This window comes from Salvelinus alpinus, chromosome 10 (assembly GCF_045679555.1).
Source record: "Salvelinus alpinus chromosome 10, SLU_Salpinus.1, whole genome shotgun sequence".
NCBI classification, from domain to species: Eukaryota; Metazoa; Chordata; class Actinopteri; order Salmoniformes; family Salmonidae; genus Salvelinus; species Salvelinus alpinus.
Genome location: NC_092095.1, coordinates 20,985,080 through 21,003,250, shown reverse-complemented (window position 1 = coordinate 21,003,250; position 18,171 = coordinate 20,985,080). Strand labels below are relative to the sequence as shown.

General features: G+C 41.8%; 1 protein-coding gene across 1 annotated transcript in view; it reads left to right on the top strand.

Moving 5' to 3' along the window:
• Nucleotides 1–18,171, top strand: part of LOC139531713 (carboxypeptidase A6-like) — a 52,156-nt gene that overhangs the window by 9,887 nt on the left and 24,098 nt on the right. The window contains exon 2 of the mRNA XM_071328420.1: nt 15,835–15,910. Within this exon, the coding sequence (XP_071184521.1) occupies nt 15,835–15,910 (76 nt within the window). The remainder of the gene's footprint in view (nt 1–15,834; nt 15,911–18,171) is intronic.

Sequence of the window (18,171 nt, the reverse complement as noted above, 5' to 3'; positions counted from 1 at the left end):
ATGGTTTGGGATGAGTTAGACTGCGGGGTGAAGGAAAAGCAGCCAACAAGTGCTCATTTGTGGGAACTCCTTCAAGACTGTTGGAAAAGCATTCCAGGTGAAGCAGGTTGAGAGAATTCCAAGAGTGTGCAAAGCTGTTATCAAGGCAAAGGGTGACTACTTTGAATAATCTAAAATATAAAACATATTTTGATTTGTTTAACACTTTTTTGGTTACTACATGACTCCATATGAGTTTTTTGTTTTTTTCATAGTTTTGATGTCTTCACTATTATTCTACAATGTAGAAAATAGTACAAATAAAGAAAAACCCTTGAATGAGTAGGTGTGTCCAAACCTTTGACTGGTACCGTATGTCTGCAAAGTACAAAACATAAAATGCATGATATACACTGAGTATACAAAACATTAAGAACAGCTTTCCATGACATAGACTGACCAGGTGAATCCAGGTGATAGCTATGATCTCTAATTGATGTCACTTGTTAAATCCACTTCAATCAGTGTAGATGAAGGGGAGGAGACAGGTTAAAAAGGATTGGACCCTTATTTAAATTTTAGCCTAAAATGACATACCCAAATCTAACTACCTATAGCTCAGGACCTAAAGCAAGGATATGCATATTCATGATACCATTTGAAAGGAAACACTTTGACATTTGTGCAAATGTGAAATTAATGTTGGAGAATATAACACATTAGATCTGGTAAAAGATAATACAAAGAAAACGTTGTTTCAACATCATTTATCAATGTATTGTGACCGGGAATCTATGTGGAAAATACATTGGATTTGAAAAAAGTTGGCAACGTAAAGTGTTCTTTTGAGGGTGAAATTTCAACCACAGGATTATGTCATCGTGGTAACCAATTTACAACATAGGCGAACTTGTATAAAATATGTTGAATTTGTACATTTGAAACTGTACCTCCTACTGGAGAATTAATCTACTGGTATAAATTTGGTTGCCCATCCATAGTTTTTACCAAGCCCAGCTTAGATATTGTTACTGACTACTACCAATGTGCTATCGTAAGAATGGTTATTGAGAGAGCTATTTATAACTAAATATTTTCAAGGTTGCTATTGAAGTCACTCCAAAGGGCATGTTTAACAGAGCAAATGAAATGTAACGTCTGGCCTTCTAGGCAGAGTTGCAAAGAAAAAGCCATATATCAGACTGGTCAATAAAAATAAAAGATTAAGATTGGCAAAAGAACAGACACCGGACAGAGGAACTCTGCCTAGAAGGCCAGCATCCAGGAGTAGCCTCTTCACTGTTGACGTTGAGACTGGTGTTTTGCGGGTACTATTTAATGAAGCTGCCAGTTGAGGACCTGTGAGGCATCTGTTTTTCAAACTAGAAACTAATGTACTTGTCCTCTTGCTCAGTTGTGCACCGGGGCCTCCCACTCCTCATTGTATTCTGGTTAGAGCCAGTTTGCGCTGTTCTGTGAAGGGAGTAGTACACAGCGTTGTACGATATCTTCAGTTTCTTGGCAATTTCTCACATGGAATAGCCTTCATTTCTCAGAACAAGAATAGACTGACGAGTTTCAGGAGAAAGTTCTTTGTTTCTGGCCATTTTGAGCCTGTAATCTAACCCACAAATGCTGATGCTCCAGATACTCAACTAGTGTAAAGAAGGCCAGTTTTATTGCTTCTTTAAATCAGAAAAACAGTTTTCACCTGTCCTAACATAATTGCAAAAGGGTTTTCTAATGATCAATTAGCCTTTTAAAATGATAATCTTGAATTAGCTAACACAAAGTGCTATTGGAACACAGTAGTGATGGTTGCTGATAATGGGCCTCTGTAAGCCTATGTAGATATTCCATTAAAAAATCTGCCGTTTCCAACTACCATAGTAATTTACAACATTAACAATGTCTACACTGTATTTCTGATCAATTTGATGTTATATTATTTTAATGGACAAACTCTAAACCCCCAATTTTTGAACGGTAGTGTATATATTTTCATTCATATACATATATACACGCATATACATACATATACATGTCTTTAAAAAATATATATTTTCCATGATTAGTTTCTAACCCTACCACCTCTCCCCTAATTGGAGTAAGCTAGTGAACAACAACGCTTAGGCCTCTACTTTCAGCTTGTACATACTATATACATTTTATGGACACAGTTTATTGTACAATAATTCTATTTTGTTTGTTTTTTCTCCTGTCCTTCCTCTAACCTCGACCTCTCCCATCTATTTCTGATTTGATTTCTATTTTCCATATCTTTCAAACTGTGGTCTTTCACAAAAGTTCGTAACCCATATATGTTTTACGGATAAAGTATGTTTTACATTAGTTGTCTTGTTATTATTTGTTGTTATTAGTCCCAACCTTCAGCTCCATTCAACACCTCCCATCTACAGTTGAAGTCAGAAGTTTACATACACCTTACCCAAATACATTTAAACTCGGTTTTTCACAATTCCTGCCATTTGATCCTAGTTATAGGTCAGTTAGGAACACCACTTTATTTTAAGAATGTAAAATGTCAGAATAATAGTAGAGAGAATTATTTATTTCAGCTTTTATTTCTTTCATCATATTCCTAGTGGGTCAGAAGTTTACATACTCTCAATTAGTATTTGGTAGCATTGCCTTTAAATTGTTTAACTTGGGTCAAACGTTTCAGGTAGCCTTCCACAAGCTTCCCACAATAAATTGGGTGAATTTTGGCCCATTCCACCAGAGCTGGTGTAACTGAGTGTGGTTTGTAGGACTCCTTGCTCCCACACGCTTTTTCAGTTCTTCCCACAAATTTTCTATAGGATTGAGGTCAGGGCTTTGTGATGTCCACTCCAATACCTTGACTTTGTTGTCCTTAAGCCATTTTGCCACAATTTTGGAAGTATGCTTGGGATCATTGTCCATTTAGAAGACCCATTTGCGATCAAGCTTTAACTTTCTGACTGATGTCTTGAGATGTTGCTTCAATATATCCACATCATTTTACCTCCTTATGATGCCATCTATTTTGTGAAGTGCACCAGTCCCTCCTGCAGCAAAGCACCCCCACAACATGATGCTGCCACCCCCGTGCTTCACGTTTGGGATGGTGTTCTTCGGCTTGCAAGCCTCCCCCTTTTTCCTCCAAACATAATGATGGTCATTATGGCCAAACAGTTCTATTTTTGTTTCATCAGACCAGAGGACATTTCTCCAAAAAATATGATCTTTGTCCCCATGTGCAGTTGCAAACCGTAGTCTGGCTTTTTATGGCGGTTTTGGAGCAGTGGCTTCTTCCTTGCTGAGCGGCCTTTCAGGTTCTGTGGATATAGGACTCGTTTTACTGTGGATATAGATACTTTTGTACCTGTTTCCTCCAGCATCTTCACAAGGTCCTTTGCTGTTGTTCTGGGAGTGATTTGCACTTATTTGCGCCAAAGTATGTTCATCTCTAGGAGACGCGTTTCGTTCCTGATTGGTATGACGGCTGCATGGTCCCATGGTGTTTATACTTGCTGTCAAGGGGTGCGTAACTGGTGGCATGGAAGTCAAACGCAGTAGAGCAGAACTTGGTAAATGGCCGGAGCGGTTTAATGCACATAACTCCCGGCTTACAAAAAAACACATGGGCACAAAATCTGTCTCGCACCAGTCACAAAAGGCACTAGTACTTACAATGAACAATTCCCGACAAGGACATGGTGGAAACAGAGGGAACATATACAACATGTAATTAGGGAATTGAAACCAGGTGAGTGTGACAATCAGACAAAACAAATGGAACATGAAAAATGGATCGGCGATGGCTAGAAGACCGGTGATGTCGACCGCCGAACATCGCCCGATCAAGGAGAGGAACCGACTTCGGTAGAAGTCGTGACACTTGCGTACTATTGTCTGTACAGATGAACGTGGTACCTTAAACCTGAAATAAATCATTCTCTCTACTACTCTGATATTTCACATTCTTAAAATAAAGTGGTGATCCTAACTGACCTAAGACCGGGAATTTTTACTAGGATTAAATGTCTGGAATTGTGAAAAACGGAGTTTAAATGTATTTGGCTAAGGTGTATGTAAACGTCATACTTCAACTGTACATGACCTACAGCATGATCAATCAAGTTAATGTATACCAAACTTTTTTTGATATATTCAAAGGACCGTTATTAGCATGTTTAAACCACTCAACAAGAAGGTCTGATTTCATTATTACTGAAACAGGATACAAGTGGGAAATATAAATATCCAGTCCAATTTAAAAAAGAATGGAGGCCCCTTACACTTCAGTGTTGTGATGCAAAAATTCTAGCAAAATGTATAGCGCATAGAATTTAAAAGGTATTGTCGGACATTATTAATTCTAAACAGACAGGTTTTTTACATAGCTGACACTGAAAAGGGTTTTGATAAAGTACGACTGAAGTTTATATATAAATGCCTGGAACATTTAAGTTTTGGAGAATCTCTTATAAAATTGGTTAAAATCATGTATAGTAACCCTAGGTGTAAAATAGTAAATAATGGCTACTTCTCAGAAAGTTTAAACTGTCAAGAGGAGTAAAACAAGGTTGTCCACTATCACCATATCTATTTATTATGGCCATCGAAATGTTAGCTATTAAAATCATATTCAACAATAATATCAAGGGATTAGAAATCCAGGGCTTAAAAATAAAGGTGTCATTGTACGCTGATGATTCAACATGGATCCCTCCACAGTCTCATGGAGGATCTAGATAATTTTTCTAACCTCTCTTGATTACAACCAAATTATGATAAGTGTACTATATTACGTATTGGATCACAAAAAAATACAACTTTTACATTACTGTGTAGTTTACCAATAAAATGGTCTGATGGTGATGTGGATATACTCAGTGTACATATACATAAACGATCTCACTCCAGTACATTTTCATAGAAAGTTAGCAAAAATAGGTACGATTTTGCTACCATGGAAAGGTAAATACCTGTCTATTTGTGGAAAAATCACCCTGATTAACTCTTTAGTCATATCCCAGTTGACCTATTTGCTTATGGTCTTGCCATAAAATTATTTGAGAAAAAAATATTACATTTTATTTGGAACAGCAAGCCAGACAAAATTAAACGGGACTATTTATATTATGAATATGAATTCGGAAGGCAGAAATGATAAATTATTAAAGCATTAGACCTCTCACTAAAGGCTTGAGTCATACAAAAGTTATTGTTACGCCCTGATCTGTTTCACCTGTCCTTGTGATTGTCTCCACCCCCTCCAGGTGTCGCTGATTTTCCCCAGTGTATTTATCCCTGTGTTTCCTCTCTCTCTGTGCCAGTTCGTCTTGTATGTTCCAAGTCAACTAGCGTTTTTTCCCCGTACTCCTGCCTTTGCTATTCTCCTTTTTCTAGTCCTCCCGGTTTTTACCCTTGCCTGTTCTGGACTCTGTACCTGCCTGCCTGACCATTCTGCCTGCCTTGACCACGAGCCTTTCTGCCACTCTGTACCTCCTGGACTCTGATCTGGTTTTGACCATTTACCTGTCCATGACATTTCTCTTGCCTACTCCTTTTGGATTTATAAACATTGTTAGACTCCAACCATCTGCCTCCTGTGTCTGTGTCTGGGTCTTGCCTTGTGTCATGATAGTTACAGTATACTTAAATCCATACTGGTTCTCTAGTAAATTAGTAAGAATGTCTCACCCTATGTTCAAGAATGGCCTTTTTCCCTTTATTCAGATTACAACCTCTCATCACTTTCAGTTATTTGAAGGAAATCATCTCCCAAATATCGCTATTTTTTAAACAAGCCATAGAAAGTTTGTTGCAATTTCAATTTAATCCACCAGAAAAGACAAAACAAATAATACAACAAATATTGTGGTTAAACTCAAACATACTAATTTGAATTTAAAAAATAAATGTATAATCATCATAAATGATATCATGAATAGGACTGGTGGAATTGGCACACATGCAGCTAACAAAAACATATGGAAATGTCTGCTCTACCCAAAATTACAACTAATTGCAGCATTACCACAAAAATGGAAGAGGAAAGTGGAAGGGGGAAAAAGTAAGAAAGTTGTCTGTCGGCCCTGCATTAAGGACCATAATTGGTTAAAGAAAATTGTGCTAAATAAAAAAGTATACAAGTTTAATTTAAGGACCAAAAAATGTACAGCCTTGCCATATAGATTGCAAAAGAGTTGGGAAGAGATTTTTGACGGACCGATTCCATGGCACATGGTTTATGAACTGAAACAGTACGCATAATGACGCCAGATTCAAAATTGTTGAACAAAATTCTTGCAACCAATTGAATGTTATTTATATGGGGGATGCAACCTTCCAAGCTCTGCAGATTTTGCTGCGAAGAGACAATCATTAGATCATTTGTTTTGGTACTGTCTATATTTAGCTTGTTTTTGGTCACAGCTCCAGGAATGGCTGGAGAATTGCAATATTTAACTGGAGCTAACCTTGCAGATAGCACTACTGGGTGATCTGAAAAGTCATAGTCAATTGATAAATAACATAATACTTTTAGCAAAAAAAAAAAAATTAAATATGCAATCTGTAGAAACAATGAGAATAGAAAAGTTCAGAACTTTTGTGAAACAGCACAGTTGACTTTTTTTTTACAAATACAAATCCAATATGGATGGTGATAAGATATACTTTTGTACCTGTGTATGTAACTATTTGTTACATGTAATATGCTTTGTGGACTTCACCGGACAGATAGTGCCCTTGTGTTGTTCAGTTTATTCTGCCACTGTGTCTTCTTATTGTCTCGGCCTTAGGCCTGTATATCACAGTGTCAAAGCATATGAACTAACAGGTTACAGAGCAAACAAAGCAATTGATGACAACACATAGGTTGTAATATGTCCTTTTTTTTCTTCCCCAGTAATTTTACCCAGACACTGCTACTGGTCATAAACAGTGCTTGTACCCATAGAATTAGACCTGTCATGCGCGCACGCGGGTAGGGGGGGGGGGGGGGGGGGGGTGGTGGCGCCGGATGTTCCCCAATGCTGGAAGGGGGCCTGAAGGAAAAGTTTAGAAACCCCTGCTTTAGATCAAGTTTGATTTGATTTATTCCTATTTCTTAACTTTGGTTTTTGGTTGAGATGGAGACGTGAATCCAACATATTAATGATTTATTTGTAGACAAACTGGAATTAAAGCCAGACTAAGTCAATGGCATAAAATATACATCTCCTTGAAATGTTGATATTTGCTTGCGTTGACAATCAAACATAATAAATATCCGCCTATTAACTTGTCGACAAGTTAACAAATTCTATGTTAGATTCATGTCTCCAACGAAACCAACAATAAAAGTTAAAGAATAGGATTAAGCCAGTGGCTCAGATGAATCTATAGCATTAGATATGCTGTCTGGGCTCCCGAGTGGTGCAGTGGTCTAAGGTACTGCATCTCAGTGGTGCAGCGGTCTAAGGTACTGCATCTCAGTGGGGCAGCGGTCTAAGGTACTGCATCTCAGTGGGGCAGCGGTCTAAGGTACTGCATCTCAGTGGGGCAGCGGTCTAAGGTACTGCATCTCAGTGGTGCAGCGGTCTAAGGTACTGCATCTCAGTGGTGCAGCGGTCTAAGGTACTGCATCTCAGTGGTGCAGCGGTCTAAGGTACTGCATCTCAGTGGTGCAGCGGTCTAAGGTACTGCATCTCAGTGGTGCAGCGGTCTAAGGTACTGCCTCTCAGTGGTGCAGCGGTCTAAGGTACTGCATCTCAGTGGGGCAGCGGTCTAAGGTACTGCATCTCAGTGGTGCAGCGGTCTAAGGTACTGCATCTCAGTGGGGCAGCGGTCTAAGGTACTGCATCTCAGTGGGGCAGCGGTCTAAGGTACTGCATCTCAGTGGTGCAGCGGTCTAAGGTACTGCATCTCAGTGGTGCAGCGGTCTAAGGTGCTGCATCTCAGTGGTGCAGCGGTCTAAGGTACTGCATCTCAGTGGTGCAGCGGTCTAAGGTACTGCATCTCAGTGGGGCAGCGGTCTAAGGTACTGCATCTCAGTGGGGCAGCGGTCTAAGGTACTGCATCTCAGTGGGGCAGCGGTCTAAGGTACTGCATCTCAGTGGGGCAGCGGTCTAAGGTACTGCATCTCAGTGGTGCAGCGGTCTAAGGTACTGCATCTCAGTGGTGCAGCGGTCTAAGGTACTGCATCTCAGTGGTGCAGCGGTCTAAGGTGCTGCATCTCAGTGGTGCAGCGGTCTAAGGTACTGCATCTCAGTGGTGCAGCGGTCTAAGGTACTGCATCTCAGTGGGGCAGCGGTCTAAGGTACTGCATCTCAGTGGTGCAGCGGTCTAAGGTACTGCATCTCAGTGGTGCAGCGGTCTAAGGTACTGCATCTCAGTGGTGCAGCGGTCTAAGGTACTGCATCTCAGTGGGGCAGCGGTCTAAGGTGCTGCATCTCAGTGGTGCAGCGGTCTAAGGTGCTGCATCTCAGTGGTGCAGCGGTCTAAGGTACTGCATCTCAGTGGTGCAGCGGTCTAAGGTACTGCATCTCAGTGGTGCAGCGGTCTAAGGTACTGCATCTCAGTGGTGCAGCGGTCTAAGGTACTGCATCTCCGTGGTGCAGCGGTCTAAGGTACTGCATCTCAGTGGTGCAGCGGTCTAAGGTACTGCATCTCAGTGGTGCAGCGGTCTAAGGTACTGCATCTCAGTGGTGCAGCGGTCTAAGGTACTGCATCTCAGTGGTGCAGCGGTCTAAGGTACTGCATCTCAGTGGTGCAGCGGTCTAAGGTACTGCATCTCAGTGGTGCAAATAAAATAAATATCTGACAATGTATTCCCATTTGAACTTTGTTGTGCTTTTAAATGGTTGGAAACTCAGTGATAACACATTTAGATGACAACCCTCCTCTCTTCTCCAGACCATTTCCGGAGACCTTCTCCCTTACCTCACCTCGCTCATCAACTCATCCTTGACCGCTGGCTACGTCCCTTCCGTCTTCAAGAGAGCGAGAGTTGCACCCCTTCTGAAAAAACCTACACTCGATCCCTCCGATGTCAACAACTACAGACCAGTATCCCTTCTTTCTTTTCTCTCCAAAACTCTTGAACGTGCCGTCCTTGGCCAGCTCTCCTGCTATCTCTCTCAGAATGACCTTCTTGATCCAAATCAGTCAGGTTTCAAGACTAGTCATTCAACTGAGACTGCTCTTCTCTGTGTCACGGAGGCGCTCCGCACTGCTAAAGCTAACTCTCTCTCCTCTGCTCTCATCCTTCTAGACCTATCGGCTGCCTTTGATACTGTGAACCATCAGATCCTCCTCTCCACCCTCTCCGAGCTGGGCATCTCCGGCGCGGCCCACGCTTGGATTGCGTCCTACCTGACAGGTCGCTCCTACCAGGTGGCGTGGCGAGAATCTGTCTCCGCACCACGTGCTCTCACCACTGGTGTCCCCCAGGGCTCTGTTCTAGGCCCTCTCCTATTCTCGCTATACACCAAGTCACTTGGCTCTGTCATATCCTCACATGGTCTCTCCTATCATTGCTATGCAGACGACACACAATTAATCTTCTCCTTTCCCCCCTCTGATAACCAGGTGGTGAATCGCATCTCTGCATGTCTGGCAGACATATCAGTGTGGATGACGGATCACCACCTCAAGCTGAACCTCGGCAAGACGGAGCTGCTCTTCCTCCCGGGGAAGGACTGCCCGTTCCATGATCTCGCCATCACGGTTGACAACTCCATTGTGTCCTCCTCCCAGAGTGCTAAGAACCTTGGCGTGATCCTGGACAACACCCTGTCATTCTCAACTAACATCAAGGCGGTGACCCGTTCCTGTAGGTTCATGCTCTACAACATTCGCAGAGTACGACCCTGCCTCACGCAGGAAGCGGCGCAGGTCCTAATCCAGGCACTTGTCATCTCCCGTCTGGATTACTGCAACTCGCTGTTGGCTGGGCTCCCTGCCTGTGCCATTAAACCCCTACAACTCATCCAGAACGCCGCAGCCCGTCTGGTGTTCAACTTTCCCAAGTTCTCTCACGTCACCCCGCTCCTCCGCTCTCTCCACTGGCTTCCAGTTGAAGCTCGCATCCGCTACAAGACCATGGTGCTTGCCTACGGAGCTGTGAGGGGAACGGCACCTCCGTACCTTCAGGCTCTGATCAGGCCCTACACCCAAACAAGGGCACTGCGTTCATCCACCTCTGGCCTGCTCGCCTCCCTACCTCTGAGGAAGTACAGTTCCCGCTCAGCCCAGTCAAAACTGTTCGCTGCTCTGGCACCCCAATGGTGGAACAAACTCCCTCACGACGCCAGGTCAGCGGAGTCAATCCCCACCTTCCGGAGACACCTGAAACCCCACCTCTTTAAGGAATACCTAGGATAGGATAAAGTAATCCTTCTAACCCCCCCCCCCCCCCTTAAAAGAGTTAGATGCACTATTGTAAAGTGGTTGTTCCACTGGATATCATAAGGTGAATGCACCAATTTGTAAGTCGCTCTGGATAAGAGCGTCTGCTAAATGACTTAAATGTAAATGTAAACTAAACCAAAAATCATACATTGTTTTTCCACTGGAATTTGGTTGTGCTTTTAGATGGTTGAAAGCACAAACTTCTGGCTGTCCTATTTGAGAAGGTGAATAAAGGTTGACATCTCATTGATCAACGTCTCTACCAAATATTATCAAAATGTCCATGCTGAAATGACATGGTGTGGCCAGTGGGCTTGGATTCACCATGCCAAAAGGTTTTTCTCCAGGTACATGAACAATGAGGATATTTACTGAGATTTCGACCTACAACCTACATTATAGACAAATGCTCAAGACAGGCTTTATGCAAACTACTGCCTGCTAAACATTGTTTCTTTCATTTCTTCCATTTGATTGCATTGTGAAAGGTGTCTTCAATGATCACACCTTTGATCACACATGGGATAGAAATTATGGAAATGTTAGGTTCAGTCAATTTTAATGGGTAGTGCAAGTGTAGTATCTAATGTGAAAAAACTGTAATGTACTGCAAATACAGTACTGTAGCATACTGCATTCAAATGGCATTTTTTTAACATGTATCTTAACTTTTTTTGCTATTGGACTAACTGGTTTCTAAAATAACTACATTGAGAAGGTATCATTATGTTGTGTTTTGGTGATTGCACCAATTTACTCATTATATTTCACAGTGAACTTATATTTTTGATCAATGGTTGTGTGGTGAAAGATGTCTACAAACAAAATGAATGTACAATGAAATGTGTTGAATGTAATGCTGTGTTAAATAAACAATGAACAAGGATTACTTTTAACAATTTCCACAGAAAATTTTACAAAAACACAGTTAAGTTCTCGTGCAAAGCTTTGCAGCACAGTGTGAATCTGGCGGCTGAGTTGATTTTCTGTATGGAGAAATATGAAAGCCAGACCATTGAAACCAGATAGCGTAGGTGGTAGACATGGTTTTAGTTAACCAAACACAAGTGGAGTGGTTTTTCCTTCTTATGTTGTTGTCTTTATGATGGTATCGTTAGTGTAAATGTATTTTCAGTGTGCCTAGGGATTGCCTTCATAGCCTATGAATACAGGAGATTCAGAAGCAGTGTTAAACAGGTGAGAACAAGGAATGACTACTAGCCCCCATGGAACATCCCAGTCAAATGAAGTGTATTTCATTCATCTGTTTCCCATGTTTACACCTGAAAGGAATTGCCAGGGCTTCACACAGTCATTTCATTGATGTTGTTTGCAACTGTCTCTAATAATGTGGTATGGATTTTTAAAATTATTTTCACCAATATGTTTCATAGTCAAGGTCAGGGCTCAAAATTGTGATGCATGCTCTCCGACCTGAAATTTGGATTTAGCATCAGTTCGCCTAGAAAAATATTCACCCAGATAATACATTATGGCAAAAAAATTGTTGAGAGCAAACAAAGATGTATAAATGATTAATGTCCAGTGCTTTCTCTCGAGAACCCAAGGCTTTAACACCAAGGCATTAAAAAATACATTCTGCTTTATCCCAAGGGTTCTCAGCTTTAAGCACCGCGTACCGGTGGGACCATGTGAACTACAATCCCGATGCTCTGTTTTAATGTTTAGAAACGTCAATAATCATCACTTGCGATACGGTTTCCGAAACATATGGAACTTATCTTTCATATTAGCGAGAAAGAATCTTTCTAATAAAAAAGATGCACTTACTGTAGCAGGTTTGCACAGATCCTTCCAGATGACGAACTACACTTCTGCGACACTTCCTCCCCAGTTACGCTTACACATAGGTGTTTGGAGCACGCATTTCTCGCTATGAAAGATACGCTCCTATTGTTTCTAAAACCATACCGCAAATGATGCGTGTTAACATTCAGACCAAAAGTCCCCCGGCCAGAAGATACCTTCATGAATAGATGCTAAATGTAGTTAGCATCTCTGAATGGACTAGTCCAGTGTGCGCCGGCTGTTGTTATATATTTGAATGGGGCACATTGCTAGCAAAGTCGATACATTGTATAATTTCACCTCACCTGTGAGAGCGAAGAGAAATTTCAGCAACTCTTGGAGGACAGTGGAAGTTGATTAAAATGCTTCTTAATTGGTAAAAAAAACAAAAAAAAACATGTTTCTGCCTTCAGGTGTTACCGACGTGAAGATTTAAGGAGGCTTTTATATTTTTCAAAATGGTCTCCTATGGGTTCAGGGACAAATCACAATGGGAATACAAAACGAAAGATGATGTGATTGGTAAATGAGTAGCAAAAATCTGACCAATAGGAGGCCACTTTGAAATAGCACTTAATAGGAGGCCACCCCTTCCACATAGCACTTTGTAAATGCCTCTCTTCACTGAAGTGTTCACTTTCATTTGCACCTGTCCTCACCTGTGAGAACCATGAGCACAGGCAAGTCTGATTAGGCTTTGCTGTAGCCTACCACAGCCTGTGAGTAGGGCCTATTATAGAGCACATCTCCATGACCGTTATGGTTACACTTTACATTTCAGAAAACCGCTTGTCTCTAGCACAAACCGTTTGTCTCTAGCCCAAACCGCTTGTCTCTAGCCCAAACCGTTTGTCTCTAGCCCAAACCGCTTGTCTCTAGCCCAAACCGCTTGTCTCTAGCCCAAACCGCTTGTCTCTAGCCCAAACCGCTTGTCTCTAGCCCAAATGAGAGCCGGGTGGAGCTGAGACCCGTTACCTTTCGTTAGCCTATTTGATTTATCTAATGAAAGATTGTTGTCCACATTTGATTTCCCACAGCCAACAACACAAGTAGGCTAAGCAACAGAAAAATCAGACAACCCCATAGTAGAATAGTTTACCAATTGTTCAGCCTGTCGCATTCTATGCAAGAAAATAATATTCCTTTCAAGGAGCATTCAAATTGCCAGTGCCGCACAGGGAGAGAAATATGCATGCCCAGTACAGGAGGCTGCTGAGGGGAGGACGGCACATAATAATGGCCGGAACGGAGCAAATGGAATGGCATCAAACACATAAAAACAACGTGTGTGATGTATTTGAGACCATTCCACCTATTCCGCTCCAGCCATTACCATGAGCCTGTCCTCCCCAATTAAGGTGCCACCAACCTCCTGTGATGCCCAGTCACTGTAGCCATTCAACATTCTTAATGCAGTCGCGGGAAACACACCTTTGAAAGCAGTTTTGATGGCCACTGTTATAAGATGAGGATCACTGAGCTTTCTAGCTTTCTACTAAGCTACACTTATTTCTCAAATCCAAGAAATGTGTAAAATGCACCATTTTAGTTCTAGCAGCGGCATTGGTTTATGCGCGTTAGCGGGCTCCAATGGCGTTGAAATGTAACCTGAGTCATGTGTAACAGGTAGGCTTATATTATATTCACAGTAGCCTACATGATCCTTGGTTAGCTGAGTGCCAGTGGAATGTTTTTTTGGGGGGACATTCAAGTCATCATTATGCTGCTATACTGTAACTAGCAACAAGATAGCCTAATGTTTAGACTTTAGAGTTTGTGATCTAGCTAATGATTAGCCCAGTGAGGTAAATGCAGATGGGCTACCCTCGGCCTATTTATTCCTAGCCACTATGCTGCATCAGTTGGGCCACATCAGGTGATAATGAGTATTGCTAAATAGCACACTTGCCTGATATTATGGGCTCGTTTCTGGAGGGGGAAATTATATTTTAGATGTCAGCATCATTTTATTTTCAGTAGGATATCCTTTTAAAAAGTTACCAGAGATAACGTTCTCACAGTCATTCTCCCCCCAAAATATACGTCCCTCCGCGACCTGTAGTATGCTGTGATCTGTGATTTTGTCAGTGTATATTTAGGCTAGTATATTATGTTTTAATATAGGTTCATGTTATTTAAGACTCCTGATTCCCATCTGTCTCAATGTAATAATGTGTTGTAATAACAAACCTTTGTCCCATCCCATCACCTGTGTGTGTAACACAAAACGCTGTAGCACTGCACTATCTGTCAGCCACATTCCTCGGCCTCCAAACACAAGGCACTATAGAGGATGGTGCGTACGGCCCAGTACATCACTGGGGCCAAGCTTCCTGCCATCCAGGACCTCAGAAAAAGGCCCTAAAAATTGTGAAAGACTCCAGCCACCCTAGTCATAGACTGTTCTCTCTGCTGCCGCAAGGCAAGCGGTACCAGAGCTCCAAGTCTAGGTTCGAAAGGCTTCTTAACAGCTTCTACCCCCAAGCCATAAGACTCCTGAACATCTAATCAAACACCTAGACTATTTTCATTGCCCCCCCCCCCCCTTTATGCTGCTGCTACTCTCTGTTATTATCTACGCATAGTCACTTTAATAACTCTACCTACATGTACATATTACCTCAATTACCTCGACTAACCAGTGCCCCCGCACATTGTCTTTGTACCGGTACCCCCTGTATATAGCCTCGCTATTGTAATTTTACTGCTGCTGTTTAATTATTTGTTACTTGTATTTTCTATTTTTTACTTATTTATTATTTTTCTTAAAACTGCATTGTTGGTTAAGGGCTTGTAAGTACGCATTTCACTGTAAGGTCTACACCTGTTGTATTTGGCGCATGTAACAAATGCCTTTTGATTTGATTTGATTGTTCAACACTGGTTTAACCCTGTCATCCATCCCTTCCGTCACACTAAAACAGGACCCAGCCCTTCCCTTAACCCTGCTGAATCATCTCTCACAATTAAGTGTCATTCTCCAGTCATGTACAAAAGGGAGACTGCATTAACTCTGACTACTGTATGGCTGAGAAATGTCATAGAGTGATGTGCTTTTAGTCATTTTAAATCTTGCTCAACAGAATCCTGACTGTGCTTAGTATAGGGGACAGATTATGTCTACTTCCAGACATAGTATAGATAGATAGGTAGATCCTACAAGGTAGTTAGTAAAGGTATAGGATCTTCATTTGAGCCATATCCTACAACAGGAAATAAATCCTGCAGTAACAGGAAATGTGAATTATTATGTGGATTATAATTAATTGTCATTTTTTTGTAGCGGTGGATACATTTTTCGTAAGGGGATTGTTAGGTGGCTTGAACATAATTACAAATTATTTGTAGAGTGCAAATTGACCGCAAGAAGCCCAAACAGATATATTGTTTGGCTAAAACATAATAAAAAAAAATCTTGCTTACGTTTGTATACGATCACACATATCTCTGTATTATGCATGGGAATAGTTTGGAATAGATTTTCAAAATGCAAATAAATTGGAGCTGATTTGCAGGTGTTTTTAGTCTGTTATAAAAAATAAGAAACTCTGTTGTAGTTATACAGTATACTAGTAATAATGTACAATGGCCAGTACTCCCTTCAGCAAATAGAAAAGAAAAGCATAAATGTTACTTAACTCCTTCCCTCTGCTTCTTCAGTGATCAAATCTTCAGGATAACTCCCAGCAACGAGGGGGAGGTTCAGGAGCTCAAGAAACTCCTGGGAAACATCAAGGTAATGATGTCCTGTCTTTAATAGTCTCACCCTCTCTCTTTCTTCACACAAAAACACACATACACACACACACACAAAAACACACACACACACAGACAGACACACAGACAGACACACAACCACACACACACACACACACACACACACACACACACACACACACACACACACACACACACACACACACACACACACACACACACACACACACACACACACACACACACACACACACACACACACACACACACACACACACACACACACACACACACACACACACACACACACACACACACACAGAGTAATTAACCCACTCATCATCTCTGATGATTATGACACCGTGCTGATGATCATATTTCCCGTAGTCAACGTGTCAACTTGAGTTACGAGACGAGGGAGATTACTCTGTCAGAACAACAGTGTTATGCAGATTGAGCTGTTTCTCTCTCTCTATCTCTCTTGATAGAACATCTTTACTGAGACAGGGAGACTGGGAGAGGGAGATGTCCACCGTCAGACCATGTCTGTTTCTATGAGAGAAGAAGAGGCCCCTGTTCTACTTCAATGAGCTCTGCAGTCTGAGAGTGTGAGGGAGAGATGAAGTATCTTTATATTTACATAATGGGGAGGGATGTTATGTTGAGTCTCCATTTGACAGCTGAGAGAAATCAATACTGTAGCTTCACCAGGAAGGGACAATAGGCCATGATAAAACGTTCACTGTTTACCATCAATAGAGAACCACAGTAATCATACTGTAGTCAGTGTACTAGACATTCTTCTTCTGACACATTTTACAGAGAGGCAGATGATGCAGTTCATGCAAGTAAGAAAGATATCTGGTTCATGGACCGTTGCCGTTGGAAAAACCTGCAGGCTCCTCGGACAAAGCGAGAAGGAGTTTCCTGTGGCCTGTGACATTCCCAATCCCATTTGGGAACAATTACACAGCAATGCCAGGAAAAACGACAACCTTCCTGCACTTTCCTTCCCTTGAAGATAAACTCCCAGCAGAAGAACTGATGTTATTAGTGGAATATGAAAATGAGGTGGAACCTGCCTGGGTGGTCAAGGTTAATATATGAAAACTGTGTTGAATTGATGAATTCACATTAGATAGAGCTGTCCCACTTTTTGTGTAGCATGTTTTGAGCAGTGGTGGAATATGTTGAACAGTGTTTGCCAGTGTTGGGCTGTCTTTAGTTGTTTTGGCCTGTATTGGGTAGTATATCACTGATATGGCTATTTGGTCGTGTCTGAGATACTGTATGTCTGACTGTTTGGGTTCTGTTGGGAAGTGTTTGGGCTGTTATAGTTATCCTTGGCCAAGTCTATTAGGGTTCAGGGTTGGGCTGAACTGTTCTGACAACCAGAAAGACTAACTCAGAGAGGGAATGAGGGACAGAGAGGGGGGAAAGTAAATTGACCCAAAAAGTAGTGATTTATTGTACAGATGGCTAAATAACCGGACATCATTTGGTGGTTCCCACATGTTGGTCTTGGTCTGGCCTGAGTCTTTGTCTAAGGAGGGCCAGTGGACCAGGAGAGCCTGGAGATGGTGCCTACTGTTTGGACAGCTGCTGCTGAGATGTGTTTTCATTAGTTTAGCCGCGCTCCGCCCTGACGACCTCATGCCAAAGTCACACTTTTAACCTTCAGGTAGAGACTGGGGTCAAATAGAGAGAGGACTGTCACACACATTCAATTGTTGATTCACATCTACGGGTGCCAGTCCACAGAGAGACAGAATGGTTGGACTCCAAATATGTTTGTGCCATCATTCAGATACTAGTGGAAAGAGGTTTCCTTTAGTGATTTGCCCTTTGAATTGTTGATACTGAGACAACGGAGTGCTATGTCTTATGATAGATCTGTCTAGCTTCTCCTGAAGCACAAATTCTCCAATAGAATTTTACCTTAGTTGCCTTGTGTTGAGGCCGACATGTCTACAGTATGTCTCAGGACTGAACTAATCTCTACTGTAGGCCCAGTAGCTTCCTTAACTCCATGCCATCATTGCCATGAACCATAACACAACTCCCTCAATTTAAAGGTGTCCTATAACCACAAATAAAATTGTGTAAACAATCAAATCATAAAGGATCTAATCAACGGGAATTCTATTTCCTAATGAAGCCAAGGAATCCTTCTATAAGAGCCTTTTCTGTAAACAATTACAGGAAACCGTAACTTGGATCCTACAAGGGCCTCATTAAGAGTGAACCATGTTCTCTGATAGTGATACACGAGTGATACTT